This window comes from Mastigoproctus giganteus, chromosome 9, assembly GCF_048544385.1.
Source record: "Mastigoproctus giganteus isolate SK-2022 chromosome 9, ASM4854438v1, whole genome shotgun sequence".
Lineage (NCBI taxonomy): Eukaryota > Metazoa > Arthropoda > Arachnida > Uropygi > Thelyphonidae > Mastigoproctus > Mastigoproctus giganteus.
Genome location: NC_143583.1, coordinates 179,489,113 through 179,505,913, shown reverse-complemented (window position 1 = coordinate 179,505,913; position 16,801 = coordinate 179,489,113). Strand labels below are relative to the sequence as shown.

The 16,801-nt window shown below is 36.8% G+C and overlaps 1 protein-coding gene across 2 annotated transcripts in view; it reads right to left on the bottom strand.

Moving 5' to 3' along the window:
- LOC150080916 (programmed cell death protein 6-like) overlaps window positions 1-14,116 on the bottom strand; it is an 80,733-nt gene extending 66,617 nt beyond the window's left edge. For both annotated transcript variants that reach the window (XM_090381232.1, XM_090381233.1), the window contains exons 1-2: window positions 13,921-14,116; window positions 6,954-7,015 (exon numbers count right to left, since the gene is read on the bottom strand). In XM_090381232.1, the coding sequence (XP_090237358.1) occupies window positions 6,954-7,015; window positions 13,921-13,979 (121 nt within the window). In that variant the 5' untranslated portion in view covers window positions 13,980-14,116. The remainder of the gene's footprint in view (window positions 1-6,953; window positions 7,016-13,920) is intronic.
- Between the last annotated feature and the right edge of the window lie 2,685 nt (window positions 14,117-16,801).

Sequence of the window (16,801 nt, the reverse complement as noted above, 5' to 3'; positions counted from 1 at the left end):
TATCATCGTTCTTCTCTTCCTTGGTGATTCCCTTCTACTTCTGACTGACTGACTGACACTCTCTCTCTCTCTCTCTCTCTCTCTCTCTCTCTCTCTCTCTCTCTCTCTCTCTCTCTCTCTCTGTGTCAGGCTAACTCAGAAAATTTTTTTGGTTGGTGTAGCATAAGCCTCAGGCTTCCTTGCATCATATGGCTAATAATAATAATGTATGAAATTCTAAACAATATCAATTTCTTCGACAGTGAATGATCCATTATAGAAATAGTAGTACTTTATTGCTGTTAACAAATAAATGGATACATAATTCTGAAATACCGTCCTTCATGGCTACAAGGCAAAGATTAACAGTACAAGTTGAAGGAACTATAAAAACAAAATATACAAAAATAAATGTATATTTATGAATATTTTATTTTTACAATTACTGTTATAACAACAGCTTCTAGTTATGTAAATTTTTAATAACAATTATGTAATTCAACAAAACTCTTTTATATGCAAATGAAAACTATAATATATGCTGAGTTAAATGAAATGCATGAGTAGGAAATAAAATAAAGAATAATTAAGATAAGATATCATCTATTAAAGAAGGCTACCTCTTACAAGGGTTGACCTAAAAACAAAAAGAAATAGTTGAGGAGAGACAAGATAAATAAGTTTAAATATGGAAGAAAACACTAAGATAGTATCAATAATCTAACAATGCTTTCCAGTATTACACTGTTTGTATGGACACAAGAAAAGGCTGTGGATAAATATTGGAAATGAACAAATGTAATGAGAAGAGTGAAATGTGTTAGGCCAATAAAAAAACGCACATTCGTTAGGTTCACCGAGTTGCAAATATCGATGGGTAACCATGGATTCAGAAGATTTGGAGGTTACCGGATTTAAATTTCTTAATAGCCAATGCCTCCATTATACATAGTTTATAATCATTTGGAAGTTTGATTGAAATAATAGCATTATCTAAGTCCATCTATAATGAATTCAATCTACATATAGTATAAATATAAATTCCATTTTAGTAAGCTGTTTTAGTAAGAAAGCTGTAATCATGGAAATAAGCCCACATTTCATGTATAGGCAGGTAAGACCCATTTTACGGCATTGTTAGGTTCCAGCAAAACAAGGTCGTAAAATGAAAAGTTGTAAAACAAGACCAAATTATAATATAACTGAATAAAACAGGTTCCAAAATTCCCAAAATTTTCCCCAAGTATGTAATTTATATATAATTTATATATTATATTATATATATTAATGCACATGTTTTATTTATACTTATGCATAAAACAATTAATAAAATAAAATTATAACTTACTTTGGTCCTGTGGAGTCATCATTTCAATATGTATTTACTTCACATATATATTATGTTGTTATGTTGTTGTTATTTGGTTTTTAGGAGCATTAGCAACTAAGGCCATATTGTTCCGGGAATATGCGGTGGTCTTTCCCTGACCTTTCCGCATCCTCCGTATTTGGTGGTGACGGGCTCAAACCCTGGTCTAATCAAAAAGCGTGTGCTATGCACTGCTTCTCCTTCCCATCTGGCTACGGAGGCGCCGATATTTTATGTGACAATGGCGTAATGGGGTGACATTAATGAGAGGTTCCTGGTTGAGGGTCATTGGGTTCTGAGGGTTCCTTTCCCTTCTTTGTCAAGAACTGTAGTATTGACATCTGGCATGACTTCCTACTTCTTTCTTCCAAGATGTTATAGTAGGGCTTCAACTTCATGTTGACACCTCTTTGGATGCCATGGCTACGTTCCCAATCAGGATCATTATCACAAAGTTCATCAAATGCACTATGAATTTTGGCAAGAGCACTCTGATTATGTTTTGTTTTTAATGTTCTGATTGGCTCCAACTCTTCCACTCCATCTGATGTGTCAGCCTCATGTTGTTGAAGTCGCACAGTCAGTTCCTTCAATTCCTCCCTTGAAAGTGGCTCACCATGACTCTCCAGCAACTGGTCAACATCATCTGGATTAACGTTGTCAATGCCAACTTCCTTAGCCATGCAAGAAACATCTTTAGCCACTTCCAAAACTGGCTCAATCCTTACAAAATCAATCACTGCTTCGGGCCACAATTTACACCCAGACACCATTCATGCAGGACTGTGACACTTCCTCCCAGGAAGAATCAATTTGTGATGGCATTCAGGATGTTATATGACTTCCAGTAGTCCCTCACAGTTATATCAGACTGCACAGCCTCAACAAACCCTTTGAAAGTAATATGCAAATAATATGCCTTAAAGGTCACAATTACACCTTGGTCCACCGGTTGCAAAAGTGAAGTTGTGTTGGGGGGTACATCCATAACCTCAACTTCCAAATGGTCATTGTGGATTCCGTGGAGGTTGGCTGGGTGTCCTGGAGCATTGTCCAGCCCCAGCATGACTTTGGGAATCAAGCCATTTGCTGCACAAAACTGAGCAAACTCTGGACAAAAGTACGAGGTGTACCATTCGCTAAAAATTGTCTGAGTCACCCACACCTTTTTGTTAGAGTGCAAAAACACAGGAAGTAGTGATTTCACTATGCCCTTCATTACACGAGGCATCTCTGAATGGTACATGAACATCGGTTTGAGTTTAAATGTTCCCGATGAATTGCCATCCAGCAGCAATGTCAACCGATCTTTTGCAACCTTGAAACCAGGGGAAGACCTCTCCTCACAGGCGATGTACATCCTACTTGGCAATTTTTTCCAATAAAGCTCCATTTCATCCACATTAAAAACTAAATCGGGATTATAGTTGTCTTCGTCTGTTAAACGTTTAAATTCGGAAAGATACTCTTCCGCCACTGTAACGTCAGCACTAGCAGCCTCACCAGACACTTTCACATTGTGAATTTTAGAATGGTTTTTAAACCGATGAAACCACCCTTTGCTGGACATAAATGTTTCAGTGCTACCAGACTCCTCACATATTTCATCAAATAACGACTTCGCTTTGTCCAGAATTACCACCTGTGTAACAGGAACGTTATTCTGGTTCATATCATCAACCCACAACACTAACAATTTCTCCATTTTTTTTCAAATTGTCTCACTGCGTGAATAAGTTGTTCTGGAAGATGACACACTTGTTATCCCTGTGTGGGTGTGCACTTTATTTTATCAACATTGTTCATCATCGTTGATACAGTAGAAGGCGCTAAACTTAACACCTTACACACATCCGACCGACACTCACCAGACTCCATACGACGAATCACATCCATTTTCTCCTTAATTTTAGTGTTTTATGCTCTTTTTGCCCCCCCCCCAGGGCACAGACACTGCCCTATGCTTAGAGCTCATGGTTACACAAAAATTATTATTATTATTATTATTAATGAAAAATAGCACTATAATAACACTGTGTAACCCATTAACAATTGAGGGAAAATTCACAACAAAACCAACATGGTGACTGAACACAAACAACTCTAGGCGTCGCTATCATTCCATCTACAATGCACCACGAAAAACAAAAGAAACGCCTAGTGCGTGTTTGGACTCAAGTGTTGCTGCGACGTGTTAACTGAATTGTGATTTTCAATTTTTTCAAATAATATTTTGAAACAGTCATTAATGTGAAACGTCGTAAAATGGACCATCACAAAACCGGACCTATCTGTATTGGAATGACCAAATCTAACACAGATGGAACAATGTATCTAGCGGCAATTTAGCATTACTAGAGGCGTATGATGCAAGAAAGCAAGCTTATACAGCATCAGCATAAAAAAAAAAAAAAAAAAAACCTTCCCATTTTTTCACCCATTCATTAACTCCAAAAGCCTGTCTAGTTAAGCCTTGAATTTATTTAAGCTGTCAACTTCCACAACGACAGATGGAAGCTTGTTCCAGCAATCAACAACCAGCTGGCTAAAGGCAAATTTCCACACATATATTCAACAACTGTATTTCCTCAATTTGAATTTAAGCCCCCTCACGTGCGGAATCTGAGCAAGAGGACACAAAAGCGTTGAGCCTGCTCAAACCATTCAAGGCCTTATACATGTCAATCAGATCACAGGTGCCTTGCCTCCAGACTGAAATTTGCAGAAAGCCTTTCTTGATAACAGCAATCCTTTGTTCCACTCATTAATCTCATTGCCCTTCTCTGTACTCATTCCAGCAGCTCCACATCTTTCCTAAAATGAGGCCTCCAGACATGTATGCAGTACTCAAGGTGTAGCCTGACCACTGGCTTATACAAAGGGGTAATCACCTCCTTATCCCTGCTAGCAAAATTCCTATATATCATTGACAAGACCCCATGAGCCAATCTTGCAGCATTTTGCACTGTTTATAAAACTTCATATCTGACTTCACAATTACCCCCAAGTTAGTCTTTTTCATTTTCCACTACCCTGAGTGTAGTACCACACAGTTGGTATGTTACTCTGGGGTTACTGCTACCCATACGCAGCACTTTGCATTTGTCAATTTTAATCTTCAGTTGCCACCTCTCAGCTCATCTGCTCAACTTTTCCAGATCCTGTTGAAGTAGCATACTGACCTTGCTGTGATTAACAGCCCTACCAACCTTCGAATTGTCTGCAAACTTGGACATTAAGCGTGATATATACCTTCATCAATATCACTGATAAGTAGAGAAAATAGCAATGGGCCCAACACGGACCTCTGAGGGACACGAAGAGTAGTATCCATTGATTACCTCTCTCTCTCTCTCTCTCTCTCTCTCTCTCTCTCTCTCTCTCTCTCTCTCTGTCACTCAATCTATAGCAGTAACTTCCCCTTTATCTATAGGAGTACCTTGACCTTATTGCCATACTGCTCCAACTTGTACAGTAGTCTTCCATGTGCAACAGTATCAAGAGCATTCCTAAAATCCAAGTACAGGTAACCCTCAATTTACGTTGGGGTTAGGTTCCTGGGGGGGGGGGGGACAGGTGCAAATGGAACCCTTTATATAATGGAGTCAACCAGAAATTACAGGGTTAGGTTCCGGGCAGTAAAAATTTTACTTACAACTTTGCATTGGTTGTTTTATTTTATTAGCATTCTTCATAGTTGTAGTAATAGTTGATGGAGCATATTCATAGCCTACACACATTAGGGTGGCTTTCGCCATATTCCATCCTCCAATGCACTAGCATCAATGAACTTCTTTTACCAGACATGGCATCTCTTTATTCTATTAAATTAAAAACTTTGTAACACGATTGGCAAAAACTGCACACGGATATCACTATTATTATTATTTAATTTATTAATAACACAATTAATAAAAAATGTTAGCGTAATAAATTTCCAACACATGTAAATAGCGTAAACAACAACCAACTGAATGCTTCACCACATGGACCTTTACTACCTGCATCTAAGAGTGGTTACATTGAGGATGGGAATACTTCTCGTCTCTGATACAGATGCGCTCATTGCTGATTGGTTCCGATTGTCCTAATTCACATGAACAATACATGATACATAGCACAGTATGATGCTGATAAATTTTGTTTGATGATTTTAAACTATGTGTTTTTTTTTGGGTGCAGAATCTGTGCAAAAAAAGCATATACACATGATAACAACAGAATACACACTACTCATAACACCAAACACTAACTTTTTTAGGCTTGCTATACAGAATTTCTGTTAACACAGAGGACAAAGGTGGATATGGGCATTTGGACACACACACACACACACACACACATTTGAGAATGCATATAAATCTTACATATATAAAGTGATTGTATATAAATCATATATAAATTAATTGTACATTTATCTTGGAATTGTACATAAATTTTGTGTGAATGTAAATAAATGAAAAAAAAATGAAATGACGATTTTAAACTTTCAATTTATAAAAAGTTTGCAAAAAAAAAAAAAAAAAAAAAAAAAAAAAATGCGAAAATAAATAAATAAAAATGCCGTTGAAGTTAGTGATCAGCACCATTGTGAATCAGCGCAAATTGAACCAGTGCAAAATGAGGGCTACCTGTATATGATATCAAAATTATATTTTTGGATCCCATTCCTCTGTGACCATATTGTAGTATCCAATCAAATTGATCAGTCAAGACTTCCCCTTAACAAACCCATGCTATGTCTGATAATTACTCATGTCTCATTTTGATCTCCCTTTGTGAATTGGGGATACATTTGCACATCTCCAGTCCGTGGGACCTCCCCTGAGTCCAAGGATGCCCTCATATCATGTATAAGGGCTTGCTTACTTCCTTTGCTGCCTCCTTTAATATAACTGGATAGATCCCATCCACCCCCAGGTGCCTTGCTTATGTTTAATTTCAACAATTTCTCCTCCACTTTGCTCTCAGTTATTAAAAAATCCTTCAGCTCCCTGTTACAGTTCGATCAACTTCTGGCATTCTCCTCCCTTAATAACTCCTCACGTGTGAGGAGTTATTAAGGGAGGAGAATGCCAGACTACACTCATCTACACTCACGAGTGAGTGTAGATGAGTGTAGTCTTTTGCAGCTACACTCACGTGTGAGTGTAGATGCAAAATACTCATTCAGTTTGTCAGCTACCTCAGACTGCTCATCAACAATTGAAATCAAGTGAACCAAGAATCAAGTTTATTCTGAAATATTTTTAATAAACTTATATAATCAATAACAAATAGTAATAGTGCATATTTGTTTGCATTTTTTATGTTACACACATATTTCATAATAAATGGTAGCATGGAACAATTATTTATTTTTGATATTGTATTGTTTTCATAAAATAAATGGATCAGTTTAATAATCTATTTATTAATTATTTATTATTTTGTTTAACAATTACCATATAGCAGTGTACAACAACTAGTAATAAGATTGTTACTAGTTGTTTATGTATATGATATTTCATCCATAAAAATACTAAAAGGTTATTTATGTTAAAGAATTTAATCAGAAATTTCTAATTTGTTATATAAACAAATAACATTTGTTGCTTATGCTTACCATTAGAAAGTGCTACCTGTAGTTCTTTAGCTGTTATTGCTCCACTTTTATCTGAATCAACTCTGGAAAAAGTCATTAATTAAAATCACAAAGACATTGCAATAAATAAGATAATACAATAGAATCTTAATTATACAAGGTGAACAGGCTGACTATCTTGGAAAAAGGAAACTTCAGATAAGAGAAACCCATCTTTTTTTATAGGGGCTTGAGAGTCATTTAATACTAATATAGTATTTATTAATAATAAACCACAACAAAAAAATACATATGTAAATAATTTTAAAAATCTTAATTAAACAAAATGATAGCATAAATACAGCTGTATGCATAAAATGATGTACGGTACATAGTAGGTAGAAGTTACTAAATTAATGAAGTTATGATTTTACTCTTTCTTTTGGCATTTAATAAAGCAATTTAAGATAGCTAAATTTATGAAGCCATTTAAGATATGTAAATTTATCAACCAGTAAACATATTCGTTGATAATTTTACTTTTTTAAAGCTAAGCGTATAGCACTCTGGTTGTCACTCCCCCTCCCAAAAAAAAACGTTTGTAGAAGTCTAAAGCTGGTCATTCCACATTACAAGTTTGAGCATATTTGATTAATTCCAGCATTCAAATGTCAGAACTAGTAATAACTGGTATATGTTTTGAATATAATGGATCAACTTTTAAAATAAAAAATATTAAGTTTGCTTTGTTGCAAAAAAACTAGCATTCTAGTAATATTTAAGACACCAGCAGTACTAATTGATGCAAAATCTTTAATTTCCAGATTAGTCATATGCTTTGTTAATTTCAATTTTTTTTATTATTATTATTTGAATTTTGGTAATCAGCTCAGTTAATGGAAATTTTTTTAATAGATGCTCAGATAATTGAGGTCCAACTGTATTATAATTCAGATGATTACATACCAAGCCCAATGAATCCAGGTGCCAGGTCATCAACATAGAAATCCACGGTAATGATGATGACCTGGAATCCAGAAATCTATCTTGGTGATGGATATTTTTCAGGTAATTTTAGCAGTTATGAGAATGAATGTCTTATGAACTCACTCTGCCTTATGATCACTGTGGTTTGTATCTCATCAAGGATTGGCTGTTGTTGGAGAGTTCTGAGTGCATCAGCAACTTAGGAAATATTGCCCCATATATAACGTGTCTATAAATTGCATGTATTCTATAATTGATTTGGCATTTTGCTGGAAGAAAAACCAGAGTTAGCATTATCAGAGGCATATGATGCAAGAAAGCAAGCTTATATGGCATCAGCCAAAAAAAAAAAAAAAAAAACTTCCCATTTCACCCATCTGAACTGGACAAATTTTTATTTGTCCAGTTCAGATGGGTGAAATGGGAAGTTTTTTTTCCTTGAATTTATTTAACCTATCAACTTCCACGACAAATGGTAGTTTTTTCCAGCAATCACCCACCTGCTGGCTAAAGGCAAATTTCTGCACATCTGTTCTATAACTGTCTTTCCTCAATTTGAATTAATGCCCCCTCAGGTGCATATTTAACCCCGGGGACTCACATCTGGTGAGTATGGGCTTGGCACTCCTAGGGTCCTGAGCTAGATATCATCATTCTTCTCTTTCTTGGTGAATCCCTTCTACTTTTGTCTCTCTCTCTCTCTCTCTCTCTCTCTCTCTCTCTCTCTCTCTCTCTCTCTCTCTCTCTCTCTCTCTCTCTCTCAGGGTAACTCGGAATTTTTTTCCCCCCTGGTGCAGCATAAGCCTCAGGCTTCCTTGAACCATATGGCTATTACTACTACTAATAATAATAATCTGAACAAGAGGAAAACTGATAACAAGCATACAATCATCAAAAGAAAGTTTCAAGCTGATTAAATGAATTTACAGAGAAAGCACTGTTAAAACCAATTTTCCAAAAAACAACCACTTTTGTATATGCAGTGTGTAAACCAAAATTTTTTTTTTCTATCTTCGCCATACTACTCATTCATTCCTCCAATTTGTGCACTGCCTACAATGTGCAGTACTTTAGCTACAATATATGGATAACCTATGATGTGTATGAAAAAACAATAATAATAATTTCTGAATTTCTATTTATCCAATTTTAATCAAATTTGTGATGGCTCAACAAATCAGAAGAGGCAAATATAAAATTTCCTATATAATATCGGTGTGTAGATACACCATAGACAACTCTTAAGAAACTACAAAGTAGTTGTTGTAGGCATCATTTGCTCTTTCTCATATTGTGCTCTGCCTTCACGACGAGTTGCCATGATATTGCACTACCTCGAATAAGTAATGCTTCACTAATAGAGAAGACTATTGTTACTTATTCTCAGTGAGTACCACCACCCAGACATGTTTCAAGGCTATTGGCCTATCATCAGTGGGTGGGCAGTATTTTAAATATTGTCATATACACCTTTTGGCATCTCTCATATTGTGTGATTATTTTCACAAGTGGGTCGTCATGTCTGTAATACCAGGGTACCTACCAACCCACTGATGATAGGCCAATAGCCTTGAAACATGTCTGGGTGGTGGTACTCACTGAGAATAAGTAACAATAGTCTTCTCTATTAGTGAAGTGTTACTTATTCGAGGTAGTGCAATATCATGGCAACTCGTCGTGAAGGCAGAGCACAATATGAGAAAGAGCAAATGATGCCTACAACAACTACTTTGAAGTTTCTTAAGAGTTGTCTATGGTGTATCTACACACCGATATTATATAGATATTAAACTCTTAATGTATTATGCCTTGTGCATTTAGTTATTTTAAATAAAATTTCCTGAAAACCCACCCACTAGAAGTAGAGTTTTTTTTCATACAGGCAAACAAAAATGGATAAGTGCTTTACATATTTGCATACATTAATACACTGCAAAAGATCATTAAGTGGTATTTTAGACAATAAAACTAATTTACGCTTCCTATGCACATTCAATCAAACTGGAGATACGTTCACAATTAAATTTTCTAAATTTGTAATGCTATTTTTCTCTACCTGGCAACACACTTAAATTCATGTTTAAGCTATTATTATTTATACAGGGTATTACAAAAATAATGGTCAATAATTTAAAGGTGAAAAGTACAAACTAAAATAAGCAAAAAAGTCCCAGCAAACATCAGGCCACAAATGAACTGTTTTAGAAATAATGCACGTTTTCTATTAAGATCTGCCACTGACCATGGTAGCACTAGTTTAGCAAAAAGCAGTGAATCCTTCTTCTAAGGGTGGTTTTATTAAACATAACATAATATATTTTTAATTTTTGGTTTCAACACCATAGGATTATACAGATGTTACAGGATGTTACAAAAGGCATTCAAAATGCTGTCCTTGCATCTGTATGCAGCTTTGTAGTCTTCTCTGCATTGAGTTGCGAATCCTCTCAGGCATTCCTGGATCATTTCTGATTTGCTGAAAGGCTCCTTCAACCCAACGCTGCAATTATGTGTTAATGTCAGAAGTGTATACCAAGCTTTTTACACGATCCCAGATACAAAAATCCACAGAATTTAAACCTGGTGTTCTGGGAGGCCATATTACAGGCCCACCACTGCCTATCCGCCTATCCACCATAGACCATACCTTCTAGTTAGATACAGAGCTGACTCGAGCAAAATGTGCCAGTGCACCATCACGCATAAACATGTTCTGGCATTGCTGAAGTGCAACATTATCATCATCAAGGAGGTCTGGAAGAACATTCTGCAGGAACTGAAGGTGTGGTTCAATTAGACTGTCTCCTGGTAGTCCTACCCAGACATTCAACAAGAAATGTTGCTGATGTTGTGACTCGTGAATTGCATTAGGATTTTCGTCGGACCAAACGTGACAGTTATGAAAATTAAAAATACCATCACGAGTAAACCCAGCTTCATCGGTGAAAAAAAAATGTTGTTTAAAAATTGGAGGTTCAGAACAGTTGTTGCATCTACTGGCAGAAGTTCACTCTGGGAGGGTAGTCTGTATTGCTGAGATCTTGTACACACTGGATATGGTAGGGGTACAGTAATTGGCGATGTAAACTTCACCACACACTGGCGAAATTCGCCACACACTATGACTCAGTACACACTCTTGAAGAGCAACCCTCTTTGTCAAAATTCCTGGATTTTGTTCTGTTCTTTCTAACACCCTTTCCTCAACATTAGGTGTTATGTTTATGGGCCTACCTGCTCGTACTCCATGTGCAAAGCACCCATGTTCTCTAAGGCGTTGATGTGCCCTGATGAATGTGTGCCTGTTGGGCTGCTTTCGGCGGGGAAATGCTTCTTGGTACAAATGTGCAGCCTCGAGTGCACTGCCGTTGGCTTTACCATACATGAAATGCATATTCGCATGCTCTTCATTGCTGTAACCTCTTTCCATGTTGACTATCCTTTGATAAGTACTAGTATGCCTGCTATGTCTCATAGCATTGAGGGTGGGGAAAGGGAGAGAATAAAACTTAACCTAAACAAGTCAGTAGTAGATCCCAACTCTGTACAGTTCACCTTGTCAGTGGTGGATCCCAACTAGAAATGTGCAATATCTCGAAAACGATTCACTTAAGGGACCATGTTTACTAGGCTTTTTTTGCATATTGTAGTCTGTACAGTTCACCTTTAAATTATTGACCATCACATTTGAAACACCCTGTATAGTGCATCAACCTAAGGCTACATGGTGCTGTACATATTATATTTCTGTACAAGTGCATGTATGCATTCATGTGCCGATTTGCATATTGTGAAGAGTGAAAAACCAGAATAACTCATGGGGGGAACCATACTCCCTACGCCAAAGACTGGCTAATCTTATCAATAACCCACTATAACATAAGAGAGGACCATATTCGTAACACAAGGTAACATGAGCTAAGACAGTATTATTAATTGGCTAATGGTATGTGGTGGATTAGACTACAGACAGAATGAGAAAATTAATTGCCCATTATACCAATGAAGGCCACAACAGATTTTTTTATAGCCATATAACTGTTATAACTGTTAAGTTAATATGACACTCATTTGTGTTGTTTGTGCTAGCTCACAAACAACACAAATGAGTGTCATATTAACTTAATTACAATAAAAGCTCTATATTATACATTTTTAATTAAGGTGGACAGGACTTGTGGGGGATTCCAACTGTATTAGCAGAGTTTTTCCTGTATTTAATCCCTTTATATACAGGGCTTTTATTGTATTTCAAAGTTGAAAACAGAGACAATTAAATACAGCAAATAAGTTGAAACATTCAGCTAAAGTCACATTGCAATGTAAGAATAGTGTGATGTTCCATCTAACACATAAGAAAAACAGCCTGGAAAAAAAGGGGGGGTTTCAGCCGCATTCAGGACACTTACTGATTTAATAGATTACTGTACCTTTAAAACACAATACTGTGCTGAAAGAAGGGACAGAGTGGAAGTTTTCTTTTGCGGTTCTTCACACATCAGCTAACATCAAAAGGAATTGTGAATGAATGAACCGGTTTCTTCTATATTACAGGTTGGCTAGATGGCATTAACAGAATCAAATTGCACTATTCATGATATGACGTGCATATCACAAATGTGCATGTCATATTTCAATTCTATCACCGCCCCTCCATATTTTATATAAGATGTCACTATTTATTTTTGATAAATAATATATAAAATCAACCCAAACTATTTTGCCCAAGCAGAAGCATATGGAATTATGGATTCCACATTCTCTGAACATTCAAGCTCACTCAAGGAGAATTTCATCTAAGCTTATCCCCTGTTAATCGTTCGAGTCCGTGACCACCAAATACGGAGGATGCGGAAAGGTCAGGAAAGGATCACCGCATATCCCCGGAGCAATATGGCCTTAGTTGCTGATGCTCCTAAAAACCAAATAACAACAACCCTGTTAATCATAATCTGTTACATTTTATTGATTTTTTTTTTTCACACCTCTGCCTGTCTTCGCCAATAAAAAGTATATACTTTATACATACATGTAGTCACAGAGTATCTTACTACTCTGTGGGTACAGTGACTATATTTTTAACAAGAAAAAAAGGTCAAGATTCAGTAGCGGGTACAGCCAATGAGAATGAAGTGAATGAAGGCAGCCGGCTCCACCCAGTGGGCGGAGTCAATTACGTCCTCACGATCACAACTGACAACTGTGCCACGAAGTGCGTGTCACACGTGTCGCAGTGCGTGTCACCCGATAATGACTGGAGCCTCCACATTGACGGGGGTCTGGGGGCAAAGCCCCCCAAAAAAAAAAATTAAATTAATTTCGGCCATTGATTAAATTACTTTTTTTATTTTCTTAGTTCAACCCCACGGAAAATGTCAGTGCGGGAATGTTAAAAATTAAATTAATGAAAGATGGAAGTGCTGTTACCCGTACCTGTTATTTGTGTTTTGATATCACGTGGTTGCGGTTTAATCATCTGTTTTAATTACCATCGTAATTTAAAAGAAATAATATTTAATCGGCTGAATAATTCCGGGGGTGTGGAGGCTGGAGCCCCCACATTGACGGGGGTCTGGGGGCAGAGCCCCCAGAAAAAAAAAATTAAAAGTTATTTCTTTTTCTGAAAAATAAAGTGAAAGTTAAAGTGACGTGGCCACTTTCCTCCTCTTCTGAGCCTTCTCATTGGCTGATTAGTAATTCCTAATTACATTCTTAATTACCTTAATTACTCCTCGCCTCCGCCGGGCGAGGAGAGGAAGGGGAACGCAGTGAGTGGGTGGAGTCAAAACCCGTCAATCACTGCTTTTCCCCTTCATCTCCTCGCCGCCATTTTTGTTAGCCGTACCCGATATTGAATCTTTACCGAAAAAAAATAATAATAATAAAAGTAAATAACGGAAATGGGGATATAATTCGTCGTTTCGTTAAAATCAACCACAAGAAAATCCACGCCACTATTCACTGGGTGACTAAGTTTCTAACAAATTAAAGCAATCATGAACAGAATTAAGGTTAGGCACACCTTTGAAAAGAATTCCACAAAAACTGTCTGTCAGGCATGTTAACTTGTTCAGCAGCCATATTAATTAAAGGGATGTTTTTAAACTGCACGACCCTTCGCACCAATTAACTACTAACGCGAAATTTAAGTCATTTCAAACGTCACAACGCATCTCCGCTAAATCAACTGAAATCGACTAGGCATTGAATGTTTGGTGGTGGTGGTGGTGGTGGTGCCATCTATCCACAACAAGCAGAATGGCATTATTAGTATCATTAATGGCAAACGATTAAAGAAAGCCACGGATAAATACAGATAGCCAACTTCCACAAAGTGTCTGCAGCGCCTCGCTTGACAACTTGACGAAATGCTCATTTTTATTTTGTTGTTGTAGTAGGATTTTAGAAGCATCAGCGACTAAGGCCATATTGTTCCGTGTATACTGTCCGTAAATTCAGGGCCGGCTTAGGCCGATTGTACCCTCGCTTGGCATAAAATTAAACGAAAAAAGAATAGATGAAAAATAAAAAGAAAAAAGAGAAGGAAAAGGTTTTTTTTTTTTAAGTTAAAGGGCTCCTGTGAAACCCGAAACAATGACTTTTTTTTACATATGTTTAGAAAATATGATTAGCATTTTATTAATGAGTACAAAGGACGCAGACAAAAATAATGTTTTTATTATTATTTTTTTTTAATTCATAATATTCAAGAAAATTGCGATATTCAAATATTATATATTGAATATTATTAAATTCGTAATATTCAAGAAAATTGCGATACAGAAGGTACAAAGGCAGAAAGCAGCATAGCATTTTTCATAGCTGTGCATTGGGTAATTGATCATAGTTGATCATTGGGTAGTTGATCACCACGGTGCATTGAGTAGTTGATCATTTGAGTGACATTTGTGAATTTCGTTTTTCAGACAGTAGGGTAAGTAAGGATTTCAAACTAGGAAGAACAAAATGTACTTCAATAATATGCAATGCTATAACACCACATTTCGTGAATAATTTAAAACTTGATTTAGGAAATAGAAACCTCAGTTTAATTATCTATGAAAGTAATGACATTAACGTTATAAAAATGTTGGGAATAGTAATACGGTACTATTCGAATTTCAAGAATCGATTTATGGTAACTTTTCTTGACATAATCGAACTCATTGAATGCATTTCAGAAGAAATATATGAATCTTTGAAATTATCGCTAAGAAATAATGGATTAAAGTTGCACCAACTTATTGCATTTGTACTGACAATGCATTCATAATGGTTTAAATTAACAATGACGTATAAGAAATTAAAGGCTGAGAGTCCCTGTCTGCTTCTTATCAAGCGTGTAAAACATTCACTCCGATTAGCGGTGTCGATGAGAGTCTACCATGAAACAGATTTTCTTATTGTTCTCACACCCACCTGTTAAACAGGCTAAATACAGTATAAGAAGCTTTATAGTTTAATGAATGATGGAGTTCCACATTTGATCGCTGATAAAGCACAAAGTGCAGTTTTTTAATGAAAATTTCATTATTCTACAACAAGTAAGTTGAAACAAAAACATGCAAGAATTTTTTTTCTAATCGTCTGTTGCCTTATAATTCCTTTTTAGAATATAAAAAAAGAATAAAAACACACAAAGCGACCACACTAAAAGGAAGAGGAAAAGAGAAACCACAGAAAAACTATTTTTCTAGTGCAATAAAATCCGCCGAGTATTTTGCTGTTATTCTTGATTGTACATCCAATATCGGCCATCAGGAACAAGGCCAGACAGGGCCGGATTTCAATTTAGGCACTGTAGGCACAGTGCCTAGGGCCTACGAAGGAAGGGAAAAATTAAGAACAACAGTTCACTCTTTTCACTGTGACTAACGAAAAATGAGCTGAGAAAACGTGCGCAATCGACTCTAGGAGCTTCAATTCAACACGCAGTCTCAACGACTGTTCTCAAAACTAGAAGAATTGAAGTGCTGGTCACTTCGTCAATTGAGGTGGTTTATCATCTTTATAGTTGAAAAGGGAATAAAAACATTTTATCCCCTTTTTAAGCATATTTCGGAATAAAAGTGCCTAGGGCCTATGAACACCAAAATTCAGGCCAGATTAAGGTATTCCTGTGCCCCGAGCAGAAAGATTATTTTGGCGCCCTTTGCATATCCTAGAAATCTGGGTAAAGGCGCTGACTCCGAGCTATAATCAGCTTCTGGAGCCCCTGTATCTGCGCAGGTAGCACAGTGGTATCATCTGTCCTTCCCACACCGGGTGAAAAAGGCCCAGGTTCGAATCTCGTCGATGATGCATGGAACGTTAATGGGGTTTTTCACTCCGAGACTGAGTTAGTCGGTCTCAGGCATAGACTGCAAGGTACTTTCCCCAGAAACTGGGGTTATTCGTCCAGCAACAACAGGCAAATCGACCAGAGAACACACGCAATTTACAGACACAAAAACACATGGGGTAGATGTAATCAATGACGGGAGACCTTAATAAAAAAAAAAAAATTTCTGAAACCCCTGTAAGAATGACCCCCCCCCGGGCGACTTCCCTGTTAGCTTGTGCCTTAATCCGGCACTTATCAAGAACAAACGTCTCGAACAATTAGATACGTCTCCAATGGAACGTTCCCCAGTGCGCCAGTCAGTGTGTATGAACAGTTCATAAAATTTATCAATGTAAAGAGCAGTACAAGAGAAAAAAATGTACAATGTGCTGAAAGAGGAATTCGAAATATTAGGATTAGACATAACTAATATCCGAGGGCAAGATTATGACACTGGAGCTAATACAAAGTATGAAAGGAAAAGTTTCAGATGTTAAGGCAGGACTTTTACAGGAAAATTCAAGGACATTTTTTACACCGTCTACTTGTCGCAGTTACAATCTAGTTCTAGGGGATATGG